Source organism: Malus sylvestris, chromosome 14, assembly GCF_916048215.2.
Source record: "Malus sylvestris chromosome 14, drMalSylv7.2, whole genome shotgun sequence".
NCBI lineage: Eukaryota > Viridiplantae > Streptophyta > Magnoliopsida > Rosales > Rosaceae > Malus > Malus sylvestris.
Genome location: NC_062273.1, coordinates 17,915,530 through 17,937,002, shown reverse-complemented (window position 1 = coordinate 17,937,002; position 21,473 = coordinate 17,915,530). Strand labels below are relative to the sequence as shown.

At 40.9% G+C, this 21,473-nt stretch overlaps 1 protein-coding gene across 3 annotated transcripts; it reads right to left on the bottom strand.

The window, feature by feature from the left end:
* Positions 1-326: 326 nt before the first annotated feature.
* LOC126599460 (probable inactive receptor kinase At4g23740) lies at positions 327-4,441 on the bottom strand. 3 transcript variants are annotated; one of them, XM_050265843.1, is made up of 4 exons: positions 4,201-4,441; positions 3,985-4,076; positions 2,264-3,555; positions 327-1,268 (listed from the first exon to the last, which is right to left on the bottom strand). In XM_050265843.1, exons 2-4 carry the CDS (start codon positions 3,990-3,992, stop codon positions 613-615), a joined length of 1,956 nt encoding a protein of 651 aa, XP_050121800.1. In that variant the 5' UTR covers positions 3,993-4,076; positions 4,201-4,441; the 3' UTR covers positions 327-612. The 3 variants fall into 3 exon arrangements, with proteins under 3 accessions (XP_050121800.1, XP_050121801.1, XP_050121802.1); XM_050265844.1 differs by having other exon boundaries at positions 2,264-3,549; XM_050265845.1 differs by lacking the exon at positions 3,985-4,076.
* Positions 4,442-21,473: the final 17,032 nt, after the last annotated feature.

The following is a 21,473-nucleotide window of genomic DNA, read 5'->3' as shown; positions in this document are numbered from 1 at the left end:
GATGCTCTAATGGTCTATATTTCCCTTGGAGTCTTGGACCAAACTTGGTACGAAGTTGTGTACTATTTCGAAATGTATTCCTTCTTCCATGACATGGACTGTTGACTCTTGAAGAGTACCCTTCCCATTTTCCTCTGTTTTTGTTTTTTGGTCAATATATTGTTTCCCATTTTCTTGTTTGAGAACGGAGAGATAGTGCTTTTCCCCACCACCACTTTCGAATTTTCTCACAACCACTTTAAAATTTTGAGTTTTCCCTCCCATATTTTTCACATTCTGATGAACTTGGCCATGCAGCAATCAGCATCAAACTTAACTTGCAGCTCTGAAAAGTGAAAAACTTTGTGCAGAATGGCCCAATAAATGTCCAAACTAAACAAAGCACATTTGAAATGCCATTGTGAGATTTTACCAAAAAAAAAAATGCCATTGTGAGAATCAACAGCCAGCCACTAATACATTGACAATGACCTAGACTTCTATCTAAATGGGATCAACTTGACAAATAAAATAAAATAAGTAACCACAAATTTGTTCACTAACTGGACCAAAACAACATTTTGAGATGAAATAAAAATACACCGGATGGGGAAAATGGCAAGTGGCGCTCGCTCATTGCGAAGTTGGATTTTCTGCTCCAACCACCAGAGGTGGTGTTGAGCTCTCGGATCTGTTTCCAGAAGATGGTCGATTGTCATTATCTGCCCGACGGACACTTTCTACCATCTTCACTACATCCAGCATTTTAGGTCGTTGATCGGGCATCCTTACAACACAAGACATGGCTATCTGCAACATCTCCACCATTTCCTCCTCTATATTTAGATACCTCATCAGCTCTATGTCAAACACTTCCGCTGTCCACTCCTCTCGGACAACTGAATGAACCCACCTGACCAAATGGACAATCTCATCACCGGCAGTTGTATGGATTGGGGATTTTCCAGTGAGGAGTTCCAGTAAGACAACCCCAAAGCTGTAGACATCAGCAGGTTGTCCTGACTTCCTGGTGTCTGTCACTTCTGGAGCTCGGTAACCAGCAGCACGGGAGATTGGGGGAGCCAGTGAGCTCATTATAGTTGCCAGACCAACATCAGAAACACAACCATACTGTTGCGTGTTTACAAAGATGTTTGAGGCTTTGACATTTCCATGGACCAGCTTCCCGCCATTCGCTGTATGAATATGAGCAATTCCTCTTGCGGCTCCAATTGCTATTCTCAGTCGGGTGTCCCAATCTAAAGGATTTCTGTCCTCTCCTCTTCTACCTGAAAATGGAAAGAATATTGCATGATATATATTAGCCGCTACAAGGGATGAAGCGTGCAGCATAGACAATGGGGTAAGAATGCCAAGCATGCCACCAACCAAATATTGTCAAGCATGATGTGTAAAATACAATATTTGCATGTCTCTGCCTTGAGGGAATGAACATTTCCAGCGCACCACTTGGATTACAAACAAAGAAATCTAGAATGTAAGAACCATAGGACCTTTTACACAAACAAGCTATTCAGACAGATATTTACTCCCCAATGTCCAAAATATCACTTTATATTGAGTAACCATGGATTATCCTAGTTTCAAAACTTACATTCCTTGGTCAAAGAAATGTTGAAGCCTTACAAAGGTATAAGGCAAAGTAACATCAGTGAACCCACTCACAGACTCTTATGAAGCTAGTTTCTCTTGACGGGTGAAGCAGTACGTGATGTACCACAAAACTTCACACACGGTTGGTACCTACCACGTAGTATTTTGATGCACCAATTATCACTTGACTAAAAAGCGGTCATTATTGTTTTATTGATTAAACCAAAATTAGCTCCTAACCCTCAAAATTCAAGCATTAAAATTGTAAGCCACAGGAATCGTAGAAGCCTTACACAGCAAAGGAGTTAACCATGACACGTTCAAATATTTGACGACCTAAAACCATTTAAAAACAGTGAGTTGAAGCTAAGACTCATAGTATTCCTCTATGTTTCGGGCTTGTTCCAAATGGCATCTTTCACATACCTAGTAGTACAGGTCCAACAGATTATAATGATCAAATACAATACAAGTTGTTCCACCAATTTTAGATACAGCAGAGTACTAATAGAAAGATAATGCCTATAACGTACGGGATATCAAGGGTATTAACTTCGAAAGAAAGAGGTAAACAATCAGCTATTTACATTCAACTCTTTTCAACAGAAAGATTATCGGCGTGACCAGGCTAACATGTATCAAATATGATATATGGAAGACAGTAACGTACCGTGTAACAAGGCAGAGATGCTCCCTTGATTGAAGTAATCATATACCATCAGCTTCTCATCTTTGGAATAATAATACGCCTTCAATTCAATCACATTTTCATGCCTAATATTGCCGACAACCTCCATATGTTGCTCAAAGTCCCGCTTTCCAACATTTACATCCTTCAACCTCTTCACCACCACACTGGTTGCATCTTCTAGTATAGCCTTATATGCTGTACCAAATGTCCCCTTCCCAAGCACCTCAGCTGAAGCCCTCAATAAGTCCTCCAGATCAAATGCGTAGTGGCAGCCCTCAAAGAATACCAGTTTATTATTTGCATCTTGACTCCGTGAGATCACCTTTTCCGGTGACATTTCCCCCTTGGACAATTTTCCTGAAAGCCCATCTTCTTTCTTTCTTCTTGAGCAGAAAACAAGTATCAGAAATGCAAATGCTACAATGCCTAAAACAGCACCAGCAATTATAATTCCCAACAGTGCTGTCTCACCAAGCTTCCCACCATTCTTAGATTTCGGATATGGTTTAGGGGTGGGCGGAAGAACTGGGGGAAGCTCAGGTGGAAAACTTGCAAAAGAAACGTTGTTACCAACAAACACCGACCTTGGAAACCTCTGAAGAGACTCAGGGACACTACCATTCAGCTTGTTGTTAGATAAGTTAAGCTGCTGCAATTTATGTAGTCCAAGATCAGGGATTTCACCCGAAAGCGAGTTGTTTGCTAGATTCAATCCCGAAAGCTGAGTCAAGTTGAAGAGCGAAAAAGGAATGCTCCCATTGAAGTGATTATTAGACAAATTAACAATGGTGAGGTTCTTCCAAACCGAGAAGTCCAAGGGCAGTGGCCCAGAGAAGTTGTTGAACTGAAGATACAGAAAAGACAAATTCTTCAGATTGGAGAAATCAGAAGGGAACTCCCCACTAATCACATTGGATCTAAGACTCAAAGTCTGCAGCCTCGAGAGGCGGCTAAGCGTGTTGGCCGGTATCTGGCCGGTAAATCCAATGCCAGGCAATCGGACAGCTATGACATACGACTTATCCTCACTACAAGTCACTCCAGTCCAGTGGTCACACACAGAACTGCTCTGGTTCCAATTCAGAGAGCGAGAGTGAGGGAAATTGTTCACGAAATCGAGCAACGCCTGCTTATCTTCAACTGGGTTTGCATTTCCATGCAAGAAAATCAAACCCAAAAGCAAAATCCAATACAAAATGCCATGACCCGCCATTTCCCTCACTACCCTCAAACCAAAATCCCAAACCCTTGAAGCAGAAAATGAACTGTTCCTGCAAAGTTTCAATCTTTTCAAGCTTCTGACAAAATATAGAGGGAAAAACAAGCTAAAAATACAAAAGACAGAATGTAAAGCGAAAGGAAAAAAAGAAAAGTAAATCGGATTCCAAGAACATTGTCGAGAAAAAGCAGGGGTGACTCTCAGAAATTTCTGATATAAAGAAACGAGCTTTTGCAGGCTTTGAATATCGTGTTTTTATAATAAAAAAGGGAGTTATTTTATTGTTCAAAAAGAAGCAAAGTATGCACAAGTACTACCAGAAATCGAGCTTCTTTTTGTTCTTTGTTCTTTGTTTGCTTTGAGCTTTGCAAGTTCAAATTTCGAAAAAATTGCAGAAACCCAAACAATTTTACATGGGCATTGTTTCCAGATGCTGTAAAAAAAAATGGAAAACAAAAGTGCCCAGAAGCTCAAAACGTACCTAAACATAAACACCACTGATTTCAGATCTGACCCATCAAAGTTCTCGGCTTATTGAGTGAACCCAAGTGAAAAACCAGTTCAAATCTGCCTCTGAACCCAAATAATCCACAGAAAAATTACTCTTTAGAACAAGTAACAAATATGTGGAGAGAGAAAATTACTGTGAGGAATGTGAGAGAGAGAGAGAGAGAGAGAGAGAGGAGTGGAAACGTACATGTGATGATGACTCCAAACTGATGGTGCCGGAAGCTAAATTAGAATCCCATGTGAGAAGGCCAAAGGTAAAAGATTTTACCTTTTTTCAAATTTTTGGGGTTAAAAAGTAAAAAAATTAAGAAGAATGGAGCCGCTATTTGAATTCACGGGGCTTTGGAGGGCTCTGGGGAAATACCCGTTTCTCTGAAGAAGCTCTGGATGAAGGAGAAGGGAGTGGGGGCTGCTGCTGCTGCTGCTGCTGGGGAGTGTGGGGAGTTATTATAACGTGACCGGTGGTGGGAGCGAGTGGATCGTAAGTGTACGTGGCCAAAAAAGTTAACCAAACGCCGTCACATAATCCTACGGGCTCTAACGCAGCGACGCAAAACTCAGCGGCCAGGATTAACCATAAACTTCCCCTCTCTACCCATCGTTAACAAACGACAGCTCAAGGACGAAAAGAGCACACGTTAATCGGGTCCACATGTCAGAACCTGACGTTAACACGTCACCATCCAAGCCAAACCAGTCCGGCCCACAATAACGGCGTTTCGGTCCACCAGATAACAAACTCACTATTCAACGGTCTAGTGGTATTATTCGGTATTTGTTATGCTTAGCAAACAGGTCATGTTTGTCATGTTCGTATTGTTTTCGTGCAACACATGTTATCTTAACAGGTCGTGTCGTGTCATACCCGTTATCTTAATGGGTCCTTAAAAGGTCGGGTCACTTTACCCAACGAGTAAAGGTAAAATGACCCGACCAGTTATGATCTATTAAAAAAATATTTTTTTTCTTAAATTTGCACATACCACACATTGCCACATAAATATTACTTCAAAACATTAAAACACATCTGTCATTTAAGTACTACATCTACACTCGAAAATAAGAGCCTAATAAAAAAATAATACATACACTACTAATCTATTACAAATATTAAATGTGCAAGGATATGCAATTAATATATATAATTATTATAGTTTATTCATACTTTTATTAAGTATAACATAAGATTTTCTGATATCCACTACTGTAAATATTTTAAATTGAAGATCGAATTCATTCTTTGTATTCATATAAGGTCAAGGAGTGTAGCTGTAAAAAAGATCATCAAAATATGAGTTAAAATAAGAGTAAATTGTAGCTATGGTCCTTTAACTTTAACTCAATTGGAGCAATGGTCCCTCAACTAAAAATCCATTACCTTTGGTCCCTCAACTTATCAAAACGTGCATCTATGGTCCCTCAACTAAAAATCCATTACCATTGGTCCCTGAACTTTAATTCAAGTAGAGAAATGATCCTTTAACTTTAATCCAATTGTAGCAATGGTCCTTACAATATAACTCATTTTGACAAATTTTTTGACATAGTTGACGAAAAGAACCATAATTATACACTTTGATGAGTTGAGGGACCCTAATTATATAAATGGTCATTCCAACATAGCTTATTTTAACAAAATTTTGACAAAATTGATGAAAATGACTATAGCTACACATTTTGATAAGTTGAGGGACCAATGGTAATGGATTTTTAGTTAAGGGACCATTGCTCCAATTTGATTAAAGTTGAGGGACCATTTGTACAATTTACTCTTAAAATAACCGTTAAATCGTGATTTTTCGTTTTATAACCATCGAAAAGTTTTGTCCCGTTACTTGATATTTGAATGTTTGTTTTTTTCAATTTTTGGCGTATGCGATCTCGAAGTATATACAAACATGTTTGACGGTTTGATCGTTGAAACTAGTTTCGTAGAATGCGTGTGTCTCATCAAAACAATAGGGGCGCGTTTGTTTGGCCAGATTAAGTTTCACTGGACTGGACAGGATTACCTTTTAGTCTAATCCAGTGTTTGTTTACGAAAAGGCCTAACTTTAATGGGACTCGCCCCGACTAAATTGGACTAAACACTTCGCTAAAGGGGCTTAGCGAAACCCCTTGAAATCGGGCGGACTGCTAAGCCCTAAGCTTCCCCCTCCCGCTTCGCACATCCATCTACTTCGTCTGTGCTTCCTAGAACCATCTTCAAGACCAGATGCGGCAAAATCGAAACAAAATAGAAGAAAATTTTGCAAACGTTCTATTTTCAAAACCACATCCAACACCCAAAATCTCATAAAACCTATAAAAAAATCTGAAAGTGAGATGAGCTTGAAATTTTCAATCACACGACACCAAGAAAACCAGAAACCCAAAAAATCTGCAGTGAGGTGAGCTTGAATTTTTCAACCACAGCACCCAGAAAACCAAAAACTCAGAAAACGCAAACCAGATCCAACCCCCATCTTCTACCTTTGGGGCAATCGCACATGCAACCTGCTCCCAACTCCTAAATTTTCAATCTCTTTCATACTTTGTGGTTTGATTGTGAAGATTTGCAGTCGATTATGAAGTTAGGAGATGAACAGCTTCTGGGTTTAATTTTGATGTTAATTTCTTTCATCAAAAGAGGGAAATGAACAGAGAACAAAAGGAAGAAAATAGGGAGATGAACGGAGAACAAAAGAAGAAGATGGAGATGAAAAGGGAGAGGGATGAAGAAAAAAAGGGAGAGGGAAGAAGAAAAGTAGGAAGAAAACAGAAGGAGAAGGGCAGAGAAAATTAAGGAAGAGAAAGGATGATCGGACCACAATTGGGAATGGAAAAAGGTTTGAAAATAGACATAAGTAATAATAAAATATTACTAAATATTTATTAAATAATATAAAATATTAATAAATAAGAATTAAATAATATAATATTAGAATTTGTTATTAGTATGTTCCTTAGTCCTTACATTGCACCAAACACTTCACTAAGTTAGTCCAGCTTAGTTTAGTCTAAGCCAGTTCAGCTTAGTCCCTGCAGTTAGTCCAGTCCAAGATAGTCCGGTGCAACAAACGTACCCTAGATTCACTAACACTTAAGAGTTTATTCATACTTTCATTAAGTATAATATAAGATTTTGTGGTATCCACTAGTGTTACACTATTTTAAATTGAAGATCGCATTCAATCATTGTATTCATATAGGGTCAAGAAGTGTAGCTGCAAAAAATCATCAAAATCGGAGTTAAAATAACCGTTAAATTGTGATTTTTCTTTTTATAACCGTCGAAAAGTTTTATCTCGTTACTTGATCTCTGAATGTTTGTTTTTTGCAATTTTTGGCATATGCAATCTCGAAGTATATACAAACATGTTTGACGGTTGGATCATTGAAACTAGTTTCGTAAAATGAGTATCCTATCAAAACAATAGATTCACTAATACTTAAGAGTTTATTGGTACTTTCATTAAGTATAACATAAGATTTTGTGGTATCCACTAGTGTAAATATTTTAAATTGAAGATTGAATTCATTCATTGGTCAAGGAGTGTAGCCGTAAAAATCATCAAAATCGGAGTTAAAATAACCGTTAAATCGTGATTTTTCGTTTATAATCGTCGAAATGTTTTGTCTCGTTATTTGATCTCTGAATGTTTGTTTTTTGCAATTTTTGGCGTATGTGATCTCGAAACATATACAAACAAGTTTGACGGTTGGATCGTTGAAATTAGTTTTGTATGATGCATATCCCATCAAAACGGTAGATTCACTAACACTTAGAATTTATTTATACTTTCATTAAGTATGACATAAGATTTTGTGGTATCCAGTAGTGTAAATATTTTAAATTGAAGATCAAATTTATTCATTGTATTCATATAGGATTAAAGAGTGTAGCTATAAAAACTAATCAAAATCGGAGTTAAAATAACCGTTAAATCGTGATTTTTTGTTTTATAACCATCGAAAAGTTTTGTTTGGTTACTTGATCTCTGAATGTTTGTTTTTTGCGATTTTTTGCTGATACGATCTTGAAGCAAATACAAACAAGTTTGACGGTTCGATCGTTGAAATTAGTTTCATATAATTTGTATCCCATCTATTTGTTTTGCACGTATAATTGACCAGTACACGGAGTAGTACATCACGTGTCATTATAAAAATAGTGTAATATGTGTGATAAAAAGTTAATAACTTAAAAAAAAAAAATTTCTCACCACTTTTATTAATTTTCATTTTCCATCTCTTTTTTGTTTCCTTTTCACCTTTTCTTTTAATTTTCATTTTCCCTCCCTTTTTCTTCAAATGGCACGGCAGGAATGAAATGGAATTATGGAATCAATGGATGTATATTAATTAATAATTATTATAGTTTTTATAAAATTTAATATATATATATATATAATTATTATAGTTAATATTTTGGGGGCATAATTATTATAGTATATATAATTATTATAGTTAATTTAATATATATATATATATATATATATATTATAGTTTTTAGGGGTACAAAATTGTTAAATTAATATATATAATTATTATAGTATTTTTTTAGGGATATAAAATTATAAAATTAATATTCTGCTTATCGTGTATCGTGTTACCCACGTGTATACTTGAATCAACCCGTTATCTTAACAGGTGCTTATTGGGTTACCCGATAACGACCTGATTCGTTATCGTGTCGACCTGAACACCTGTTAATTTCGTGTCGTGTCGTGTCGGATTATCGGGTCGTGTCAGGAATTGCCAGCCCTAGTATTTGTAATCAAGAGATGTTAAGTTCGATTTTCGCAAAAAATACAATTGAATCACATTATTATGCAAGCCTATTATAAGGCATAACTCACTCTCTTATTTTCTTAATGCAGATACTACTGTCTGTTTAAAAATAAAAATAAAATAAAAACTAGCATACATGGATATATGTTGACTCTTTCCAAAAACTAGCATAGATATACATAGATATGTGTTGACTCTTAAAAACTAGCATTAAAGATTGTAGTCGTAACTATTTTTTTTCTTTGTTCATTTATCTGGAAACTATTTGTTTTAGTAAAGACTATATATACCAATATATCTTTCTTTCCAATAATATATGTATTTGGGAAAGAGGTATATTGTTTGCCCTCCTTTTACTATGTCATTCTCATCTCCTCTTATTTGTGCAATTATCAAGTCTAATGGCTTGTAGAATTACTAGATTTGCTCTATTTCGTGGCCGATTTATAATCTTTTTTCTTCTTGTTCTGTGGTCCTGTTTCGGTTCACGTTTTTTTATCTCTTATTCATTTATCTTAACCGTATTGCGAGATTTTTGTCAAACAACTTTCATCATGACAACTATATTCTATAAATGTTTTTATGAAAATTCTAAACATCACATGTAGCAAAAAAAGCTAAGTAGGGGATAATGGAAATGGATCCTCTTCGGATCCCTTTCTACCAAATCTACAAAGTTCGTGATCCGGATCGTTACAATTTGATCTAACGGTTACAAACAGGAGGTTCTTTTAAAAATTATAATAAATGTAATCGTTGGATTAAATTTCAACGGCGCGAATTCCGAATTTAGTGGATTTGATGGAAATGAATCCGATCCCTTTCCGGGGATAATAACCTTTAGGAACTATATAAGCAGCAGAACCCATACCAAATAATTATGAAGACAATTTTTTTTTAAATTAGCACTTTATGCAGCAATTATCACAATTTTCAGCTTTAAACATCGGTTGTTTAAAGTCAATGCAATCACTATGTTTATTTTCAACCAGCTAGCTTCCATCACCTGCTTCTGTAAGCACTGGTCCCCTTTCATGATTATTGTTATTATTAAACTTTTTACACGGTCACCAAACCACCATTGTCGATAAAGTCATATTCAACTGATCCGTCCAGACGATCAGATGATTAAAAATAACTCGAAATAACATAAAAATTGTTACCAACTGAGGGTTAGGCCAAAGGGTTCGTGGGTCTCACCGGGCAAAAAAGGAGAAGAGGGCCAACCGGCTGGTCCAGCAATTTGAATCCAATGGTTAGTTGCTAACGTCAGTTAGTCGTTATATTTTTTTTTTTTTTACAGTTATATATATATTTTACAATTTTTTTTTAAATTTAAAAATTCTATTTTTTTCCCATAACTTCCTAAGTCATTAAACAACATTAAATAATATTAAGTAACATTAAACAACATTAAACAATATTAAACAACATTAAATAACATTAAGTAACATTAAACAACATAAAAAAACATTTAACAACATGAAGTTTAAATAATTTTTTTTTAAAACATTTAACAACATAAAACTTAAACGCCTACTCCATCTGAGACGTAAAATTATTGAGATTCCATCTCGAAAAATTATTGACAACCCATAACGTAAAATTATTGAGGTAGTTTAATTTAAGTATCCATATTAATTCAATTAAAATAATAAATTATCTTTTGACTCTATGACCCTTTGGCCCCCTCGGTTGGAAATGATTTTTTGTCACAGGGCTATGTTTGGTCTATAGCCCTCTGGTCCCTTGGTTGGAAATGGTAAGAAAAATAGTTTGACATTATTTATTAAAATATTAATTTCTTAGAGGGCTACAAGGCCTAAGAGAGCCATTTGGCCCTTATTCGGTTGGAGATGACCTAAGGTGGTGCTATACACCCATCCGTTTTTACTTTTCACACATTTCTCTCAGTTTTCGATAGTTCGATCAAATGAGTTGAAAAAGATATTAATAACAAAAAATTAACAATGGTGTATGAGACCTACAAATGGGTGTGTGGATAGCAGTTTCCTTGTCCTATTCTTTGGAAGAAGTAAAATTATAAAAATGTTCTCCAAAATTACCCGATGATTGAAAAATACATGGTTGTTCAGCTTTGGGTTGGTTATCAAAGGTGGAGAATTAATTAATGTGATTTTAGTGTTTTAATCTCTACTTTTGATATCAATTTAACAATAAATTATTATTATTTTTTATTATTAGGTGACCAAGAGAAGGGAGCTCAGTAAAACTGATCTATGTTGTGGCCTATATTTTACAGAGATGTGCGGCAAAGAGAAGAAGAGAGATTGGAGAATAGACTTGAGGAATTGTGTGTTAATTCCCCAGTCCTTGTGCCTTTATTTATAGTAATTAGGAGGAGAGAAACTTGCTTTCCAAGTAATACAAAGTATATTAGGGAAGATCTTCTAAATCCCAAAGGATTCCTACTTTATCTCTACTTAGGATTTACACAATCACATATTGATAAGTGTGGATGCAAATTTCTTCCTCCTTGATCTTGGACAATTTTGCACCTACAAAACAATTAACACTTTAGGTTAAGGCCAAGAGCCTCACGCGCCCACGATGAATGGGGGGGGCTTTGTCCGAAGAACCTCCGATGCCAAAGTTAGAATTTAGAGAGAAGGAGTGTTTAGAGAATTTTAGGATTTTTGCCAAAGTGTTGGAATTGATTTTTTGGTGAGAATAGGTGCCTATTTATAGAGTTAGGAGGTGGCTAGGGTTTTTAGGTTTAATTTAGGTTTAATTAGCCAATTTATTATGATTAATTGGCTAATTTAAACATAAAGGAATGTTTTGATGGTTATGGGTTTAATTGGCTAGCTAATTAGTGTAATTAAAAAGGGAAAATGGTAGAAAAGGTAGAGAATATGATAGGCTCTTTTTGGATGGGAATGGCCGGCCCTTGGTGTGATTTTGGGGTGATTTGGTGATGTAATTAGCCTTTAATATATTGATTATATTAATTGGTTGAGGATGTTATGGAATGTTTGAAATAAATGGCTAATTGAATAAGGAAAAAATGAGGTAAAAACATATATGAAATAGGTTTTGAATTGTTACCCATTTTGGGTACTTCTGACTTGGTTGATGGATGATTCTCCACTGCTCGCGTGTAGGAGACCCGGTATGCCTCGAGGGTATTTTTGTCCTTTTTGTCCAAAAAACCCACGTGTCGCCTTGTGAATATTTTTGGCTCCACAAATGCCCCCACACCTGTTGGGCTGCTCGCAGAAAAGGGCGGCAGGTGTAGAGATTTTCTTGCTTTAGGAAACTTAGGACTGCTTCCTATTTTGATGTAGATTCTCTCTTTAATAGGAAATTAGATCATTCTAGGAAAGGGAAATAAATTTCTCTCAAAGCCTATTTAAGTCCACCTTAAGTGGGTTATTAAATCAACTTTGGAGAGCGATTTATTCTACCCTACAAGAGAGAGATAGCTTAGAGGATATTTGTTTCCCCTCCTCTAGCAATCTTCTACATCTTGCCCGTGCAAAGGACCGTCTTTCGTTGCTTTCTTCGTCTTCTTCGTGCCGCACCAATGTAAGAAAAATTTAATTTTTCTTGCCTTATTCTTGGATAGTGCTATTGCGGGGTAGCCGTTGGGGTGGTGCGGCACGTCGGCTGGCAGGGGCCAGGAGCTGGCTCGGCATGAGCTGAGGAGATGTCGTGGCAGGGACCACTGCTTGGGCAGCTTGGCTTGGCCTGAGCAAAGGGCAGCTTGTGCAGCTGGGGTCGAGGATTGTGGCGCTAGGGCACAGTGTTAGGCGAGCCGCATAGCTCATGTCCTTTGGGCTCTTGGACCTGACTCGGGCCAGGCTGGCGATTGAGAGAAATAAGGAGATTGCGGGTCTCATGGGCTGCTGGAATGTTGGGCATGCATGCCTTCTGCCTGCTGGAATGCTGGGTTGAGCTCCCCTGCTGAGTACCATGAATGTCGTTGGCTACTTAGTCTTCTTTGCTGAAAGAAAGGTGGGCTGCTCCAGAAAGATGAGGTAAAGAGGATCAAGGCGGATGCATTGGCTCGTCTGATCGCTGTCGTGGAGCTTACTATGAATGAAGATGGAAAGAAGAGATCTTCCCCGCCTGCTCATGAGATGCCTAGTTAAGAAAAAACTGAAGACTTCTTCTGCTGCTCATGAGGGTCCGCTTGCTACCGAGAGGTATGTGATTGACATGACTTCTTCTAATGGGAAGAAAAATAAGGCTGCTAGATCTGAGCATGTGGCGTCTTCCATGTTGAGAATGGCTAGTACAATTGTGGATAAGATTGCTCAGCGTAAAGGTTTTATCATGCCCCCAGTGCCGAAGTCTGTACCAGGACGTTCTTTGGGAGCCAAGTCCGGTTCACCTTTGTAGAGACTTGCTATTATGAAGAGTGGTAAGGTGGTCTCTGCTACTAAAGTGGCGCCAAAGCCTGCTCCCTTTGCTGCTGAGATTGATTCGCCTCAGATTCAAGATCTTAAGCTTGCAATTTCTGAGCTTCGTTTCACTGCTTATGCTAAGAAGGGAGTGGATGAGCTGCAGCGCGTCTGTGTTAGTCTGCTTAAGAAGAATGAGCAGCTGAAGGGTGAGAATGATGGGCTTGAGGTTTTAAGACATTTCTTTATTTCTCCGAAAGACTTGCTTGCTTTTACTTTTAAGGCTTCCATTGGTGAAGTAGTTGGAGAAGTTAGTGCCCAGACTGGGGCAGCCGGGGGTGAAGCGCCGGATGATGCCGTTGCTAAGAGTATTACGGCTGTTGAAGGTGTGGCGACCGAGTAGTCGTGGGATGTCCAAACTGCTGTAATATAGTATTTTAGGTAGCCTTTAGGATTTTCTTTGTTTTTCCTTGTAGCTTTTGTTTTGCTTGAACTCCTTCGGCCTTTGCTAGTTGTTTATAAACATGTTTTCCTTCGTTTTTCTTTATCTTCACTTCTTTTGTTCATGCCCTAACCTTTAGACTTGATAGACCAGTGGCAGGCATGCTACTTTTTTATAAGCAGACAAACTCGCGTAGCCTATGCAGCCGTAGGTGTTGGTGTAGAACTTTGCAAAGTTGTTAGCCATAGGGTTGGCAGCCGGATGCCTTACTTACAGAAGCAGACAAGTCCGCGTAACCACTAGGCTGTTAACCTTGACTTTCTTCAATTCCGTAGGTTGCGTAGCAAGTATCACAACACTTTAGGACTTGGTGTAGGTTGTTCCGCGCTTGGCAGAGGTGAAGCTTATCGACTACGTAGCATGTCGGCAGTGGATAAAACTTCGTATATGCGCGCTAGCTTGTTTAACCTTTCACAAGAATGTGCGGTTGTATAAGTCTAGTGCAGCTTCACTGCTCGAAGGGCAAGCCGTAGGCAGTCTTCCGGAATCCGTAGGCTACCTTAGTGCACTCGGTAGCAGCTTTAGGATTCCAGGGCAGCCATCCATCGGATGTACTGCGTAATGTGCCCTCTCCGTCTCTAGGGCCCGGTTCCCTACGGATTAGGCCAAGAGACCCAAAATCCTTCAGTTAGCTAAGCCTTAAAAAAGACCATTGCGGCTACTTCTAGGAATCCCGGTGCAAGCCATCGTGCATCTAGTTATACTAGGGCAGCCAGGCTCATCCACGTCTGGATATTCGGAGTGTAAAGTTTATCCTCCCGTCTTGGAGAGCTGACCCATATGGGTGTCGGAGAATTGGTTTACCCTCTCGCACTGGAGAGCATGGTTGGTCCCTCGGGGACGCAATTCCTGCGATGAGTCCCTAATAAGGGCGCAATCTTCTTTTGAATTGCAGGAGTGATTAGTTGTTGTAAGCATGCAGCCAAGCCAAGTTGTGATTACTTCTAAATTCCTCATTGAAAAACGAGTGAAACGAACAAGAACTTTAGCTGTAAGGTAGGAACTGCATAACAACTGGATAGTCCTCAGCTTGTGAGGTGGTGCCCGTCGAGCTTATTGAGTCTTCGGGTTTTGATGTAGCGGGAGGTCACACATGGTACTTCTTCAGATTGTAGGCCATCCATTTCTTTTCAATCTTTTTACCGCTTCATGGTGGTGAGGGTGTAATTACTCTTGCCCCCTACTCTGCTGATCTTGTACGGACCTTCCCAGATGGGATCCATCTTTTTGGAGCCTTCTCTGCCGGCAGTGATGAAGGCTTTTCTGCGTCGTCGACATGCAAATGCCAGAAGTCTCCATCGGGTGGAGTAGGCGCAGCTAGAGTGTGCTCGGCTACTTCTGAGGCATCGTTGGGCCGCTCTGTTGCGTCACCTAGGCTCGGCGTGAAGACGCAGTAGGGAGCTGTGGAGATGGGGCCATGTCATACGCAACAGGAGATGCTCAACTGCCGGTATTGGGCCACTCTAAAGTTGAATCATTGAGCAAGGGTCGGCTAGGGCCGTGTGATGCGCAGCAAGAAATGGTACTCAACTGCCGGTACATGTTGCTCCTATGTAGAATCTTTTAGGGTGATGAGGATAAAACTTGCTTTCGAGTGTGTCCTTCCAGTGTTGCGTTCGTCAGAAAACTTTACATCCGCCAGGGTCTACGCCTTTATCGTCGCGCGTCTGGATTGGGTAGAATAGTACGTCATTAGGATAATTGCATGCGTTTGAAAGTAAAACTTGTGCTTCTGGGTTGCAACAACTATCGCCAAAGTTAGCTTTTGAATTTTTAATAACATCGAGGAGAGCTTTTGAACTGTAGAATACAGGTAACTGTGGAATACAGGTAGTCGGGCCCCCATCTCTTCTCGCATGATGGTAGAGCTTATTGCTACTTTAGATACTGTCAAACATGTGAATAAGTCCTCCGCTGCTTCTAGGGAGGTGATGTCGGGTACTTCTTCAAGTCCTTGAATGTGCATTGGCGAGCCTCATCCCAAAGTGCATACTTCTCTGCCAAAGCAAAAGAGTCTGCCAGAGTTAGATCTTCTTTCATGATCAATTTTTCGAATAGCGGGTGGTCTGCTGGAAGTCCTTTTTGGAAGGCTGCTCTAGCTATCGAGTCGTTGCATCCGACTATTTTTGCCTTCTCTACTTTGAACCTCCTCACATAGTCGTGAAGTGACTCCTTTGGGTTCTTCTTGACGTTGAACAAATGATCAGATTTCTTTTTGATCGAGCGATAGGATGAATATTCTTTGGTAAAAACCAAAGAAAGTTCGTAGAAATTCCGGATGGATTGTGGCGGCAGGGTGTAGAACCAATCTTGCGCCTCGCCTTGTAGAGTGGTGGCGAATATCTTGCACATAAGCTCATCGTTGTTTCGATAAAGGATCATTGCGCTTCGGTAACGCTTTAAGTGTCTCTCCGGGTCTTCATCCCCTTTGAAAGATGTGAAATGTGGCATGCTGAACTCTCGTGGAGGCTCTGCCTGCTCGATCTCGTCCGTGAAGGGTGACCTGCTTATGTTGGTCATGTTCCATCGTAGTGCCTCGTCGGTGACCTCGTTGCGTTGGAAATCATGCAATCGCTTGGTCAAGAGTCTCTCTACTTCTTCCTGAATTTGCCTTTGTTGGGGTAGCGGAGCTCTCGGCTGCCCCCAGCCATGACTTGGTGGTCTAGACTGCTCTTCCATGTGTTTGGCTCGTCTACGCCGCAGATGCAATGCATGTGGTGCGTTCCTAGCAGGCGAGCGAGTTCTTCGCAGGCTGCTGGTTGAACTTGAGCTGGATTGAGTGACTGCCTCTTTCCGTCCGTCGTGCTGCCTACTCTGATGTGAGGTGGATGATGCTCCTTGTGGGCTTAGCCGCGAATGAACACTTTGTCCGGAAGGTTGCTCATGTTGACTATCGGAGTGTGACCCCAACCGTGAATGTATGCTTATCCGTGGGCCTAGTCGAGAGTACACGCTCCTCCGCGCGCTAAGACGGGAGTATACGCTATCTCGGGGGCCCAATCGGGAATGTACACTGCCTGAACGTTCGGCTCGTGGCTGGTCGAATGGCTGCTTACCGGGACGCTGCTGGAAAGGTTCGTCTGCCCTTGTCCTACTTCAGGATACCTCGTCCGGGGCACGTTGGATCCCGATGCGTTGCAAAAGTTGATTCACCAAAGTTGTCTGTTGTGCAAGGGCGCTCGTCAACTCTATGACTTGTCGAGACAAGTGTTGTTCGCCATTTGGATTGGAAGAGCTTGGAAGGAATGCGCCTCATTGGGCAGTGGAAATGTGGTAGACTCCGGGCGCGAGATTTGAATTGGGAAATGTCAAATCCGCGAAAAAATATGGTGAGAATGCCCCCGGCTCGATGGTAGGTCCGGATGGTTGAGATAGTCTTGGGTCGACTTGGGCTGCTTGGAAAGCCACTGGAGCATGATGGGCCGTGAGAGTGGGCTGCTCGTCGGGAGCAGGCTGGGTCACGAGAGCAGGCTGCTTGGCAGGAGCAGGTTGGGCCGTGAGAGTGGGCTGCTCGACGGAAACAGGCTGAACCACGAAAGTGAGCTGCTCGTCGGGAGCAGGCTGGGTCACGAGAGCAAGCTGCTTGGCAGGAGCAGGCTGGGCCACATGAGTGGGCTGTTCGACGGAAGCAGGCTGGACCACGGGAGTGGGTTGCTCGTCGGGAACAGGCTGGGTCACGAGAGCAGGCTGGGCCACGGGAGTGGGCTGCTTGGCAGGAGCAGGCTGGGCCACCGGAGTGGGCTGCTCGATGAAAGCAGGCTGGGCCACGGGAGTGGGCTGCTCGTCGGGAGCAGGCTGGGTCACGAGAGCAAGCTGCTCGGCAGGAGCAAGTTGGGCCGTGAGAGTGGGTTGCTTGACTGGAGCAGGCTGGATCACGGGAGCAGGCTGCTCAATGCGCGGTGCATGTGAATGCGAGGCTTGGGCTTGGGTCCACGTAAACTTAGATGGCACGGCTTGGATTGTGGTCTTGGTACCGTGAGCCTTGGATGGCACGGCTCGGGCCGTGGTGAAGGCTCCATGGACCTCGCCACGAGTGGCTACCGAAGTAGCCACCGCGGTGGTTCCCATGGTGGCCGTGGTGAAGGCACCATGGACCTCGCCGCGGGTAGCTACCGAGGTAGCCACCACGGTGGTTCCCATGGTAGAAGCTTGTGGTGATGATGCCGCTCCCCTTATTGTCGCATTTTGCCTCACGGATCTCCGGGCCGTGGTGAAGGCTCCATGGACCTCGCCACGAGTGGCTACCGAAGTAGCCACCGCGGTGGTTCCCATGGCGGCCGTGGTGAAGGCACCATGGACCTCGCCGCGGGTGGCTACCGAGGTAGCCACCACGGTGGTTCCCATGGTGGAAGCTCGTGATGATGATGTCGTTCCCCTTATTATCGCATTTAGCCTCACGGATCTCCGCAATCCCATTTCTTGAACATTAGAATTTTCACTTGTGGAATTTTCTAAATTTCTAGCCATTATATTTTGCTTATACGTTTTATCAAAGAACCTTTGCAAGTAAAAAATTCTAATAATAAGAACGTATGAAAAATATTCAAATGGACTAGAAAATAAAGAAAAAACCTTTTTGTGCGAGAGTCTTCTACGAGTATGGATTTCAACTCTCAATGAAAGCACCAATTTGTGGATGCAAATTTCTTCCTCCTTGATCTTGGACAATTTTGCACCTACAAAACAATTAACACTTTAGGTTAAGGCCAAGAGCCTCACGCGCCCACGATGAATGGGGGGGCTTTGGCCGAAGAACCTCCGATGCCAAAGTTAGAATTTAGAGAGAAGGAGTGTTTAGAGAATTTTAGGATTTTTGCCAAAGTGTTGGAATTGATTTTTTGGTGAGAATAGGTGCCTATTTATAGAGTTAGGAGGTGGCTAGGGTTTTTAGGTTTAATTTAGGTTTAATTAGCCAATTTATTATGATTAATTGGCTAATTTAAACATAAAGGAATGTTTTGATGGTTATGGGTTTAATTGGCTAGCTAATTAGTGTAATTAAAAAGGGAAAATGGTAGAAAAGGTAGAGAATATGATAGGCTCTTTTTGGATGGGAATGGCCGGCCCTTGGTGTGATTTTGGGGTGATTTGGTGATGTAATTAGCCTTTAATATATTGATTATATTAATTGGTTGAGGATGTTATGGAATGTTTGAAATAAATGGCTAATTGAATAAGGAAAAAATGAGGTAAAAACATATATGAAATAGGTTTTGAATTGTTACCCATTTTGGGTACTTCTGACTTGGTTGATGGATGATTCTCCACTGCTCGCGTGTAGGAGACCCGGTATGCCTCGAGGGTATTTTTGTCCTTTTTGTCCAAAAAACCCACGTGTCGCCTTGTGAATATTTTTGGCTCCACAATAAGAACATATGTCACAACACTCCCCCTTGAGTGTGCAGATACTCAAGTAGATGGCGCATCAGATCTTCAGGCAAATGTAGAAGTAGTGGATGAAATCGTCTCGTTTAGTCGGCACAAGTAGCAAATGCGAGTCTCAAAACAAACGGAAGAATGCAGGAGTGGTAAAACTCACAAAACCTTGCTATGGCAAAACCCAAGGTGGGAGAAAAACCCATAGGCTAAGGAGAAAAGTGAGAAGTTGCATTAAGTCAAAACTATACGTCTTCTGGACGCAAGTAGAAGAGCTCACAAGGGTATGATCAGCCCAGGATGAGTGCCTCGTTAAAACCTAGTTAGGTAGCAAAAACCCAGTGGGAAAAATGGTCATAATCGTAGGGAAAAAGAGTACATTAAGATCAAATGAGTATACTTCTAGATACTCCCCCTGAGTTTGACAAAACTTCCAAATGAAACTACAAGCATCGCATATGAGAAAGTTACGCATACCAATTCCTTGGACAAGCTTCTGAAATGTAGACTTCGGTAGTGACTCCGTGTAGATGTCAGCAAGGTTATATGGGATTGGACTGCTTGACTTCAATCTTCTGATGCTCATGCTAATGTAGACACAATATGCTTGGTGTTGACTTGTTGGATGTATCATGATCTGGTCGATACATACAGCGTTGTATTCATGGATCGTTGTTGGGACTCAACGAGAAAAACGCAGGGATTTTGAATATGCTCAACAAGAATTCTCGACCATATCTCTCATGTGATAAGACATAGTGAGTATTGGAACGATTCAAAGGTTTCCTAACAAAAGGTCTATCTAGTTAACCTCCAAGATATTGCGGTGTTCCTTAATGGTAAAGACATAACCATGCGGGAACGTACCTTGTGTGATCAGATAGACAGTCTGATTCAGCGAATCCCACAAGGTAGGCATCATTCCGAAGATCAAGGGGGTGTGATCTATTCTGAGATGTATAGGGAATAAGCCCAAATCCGTAGTAACGGAAAAAAACGTCTTTAACACCAAATTTGGTGGCGGCGTGTTAGGCGCAGTGCTGCTTTATGCCAAAAGATTATCAGCACATAAGATGTCTGATTTAGTGCATTTGAGCTAAGTACAACAAACGCCAATGGTACTTAGATATGGCTGCCTCACGTTCCAATATGGAACCTTATGCTCCATACCCTCCGTTAAAGGTCTCATTTGCATCTAGCATACAGATGATCGGGATATACTCATATGTAACACCTTCTGGGTCTAGTTTGAGTGGTGGACCAGAATACCATCAAAACTAGCTCGAAACTTCAGGTCGAGGTAATGTCAAGTTCTCCCAAGATCATTCACCTTATAGTCCGACATGCGAGTTAATTTGCTCCACTCTAGCAATTTTGGATTTTATACACGCAGGGGCATATATCCCTAACTGATCAAATATTCACTTAGACGGGTATACCACATCCGCCCAGATAGTTCTTCATCCGTAAAGCGAAGGCTTCTTGGGAATCAAGATGATGTTCTTATGGTCTAGAACTATTTGAATCAGTACATGTAAGTCCTTTGGAAACTCCATGTAGGTTCATATCACGATCCCAGAGATACTACAACCACGTTTGTAATGCTGCAATCAATCAAATGGCGTATGAGAGAAACCTTGCGCCACAAGGCGCCATATTGCACTATTTCATTCATCTCATTCGTCATAGATTGATTCTTTTAGTTGACCAATCAGTTTTACGTTGATATTAATCAACGGAACGCGGTTCGTTATCGTCGCTTTTCATTTATGTCGGTACCATATAAATGAAACATCATTTATGATAATCTCATTCCAATTTCATATCTCATCCAAACTAGTATACTGGACGAAGAACTTCAGGTCTCGGGAGTAATCCGGATTTAATCTCATGAGATGAAAAGGTCTGAGACAGCGATCGAGAGGCGGATTCATTCGTGCCACGTTCCTCCTCTTTTGGGGAGGTGAATCCTCGAACCGAGTTATCTACCATGCTTCTGGCATTAGATAGATTGATTGGCTAGCCGCCAATGTACGAGGGTCGGCCACAATTGTGGTTTTCCTACTTTTAAGACAAAGGTCCGAAGTACATTTGGTACACATCTTTGCAGGCACATTTGCAGCTGGTATACGTGATCTCGTCACTTTTTCTAGATCAGAGGAAGTGTCTGGTTAAACTCTGACGATCTAGATTGTGATCGATATGAGACATAGTGGGGACGTCCATGATAATTCGCGTCGTTCTTTAGGAATGGTGACGTTCTTATCTCCCCCTAACGACTGAAAGACTGGCTCATAAAAGTGACAATCCGCAAAACGAGCGGTAAAGAGATCGCCTGTCAAAGGTTATTTAGTAACAATTATTAGAAGAAGAATCATAATCGACATAGATTTCCATCCTTCCCTGAGGACCCTTTTGTTATTGTGTACGTAAGGGCGGCGC

Bases quoted from the DNA above. Each gene is read 5' to 3' on its own strand.
- LOC126599460 (XM_050265843.1), bottom strand. The intron at 1,269-2,263 runs GTACGTTACTGT...TTCCATTTTCAG, and splicing joins CATCTCTGCCTTGTTACACG to GTAGAAGAGGAGAGGACAGA.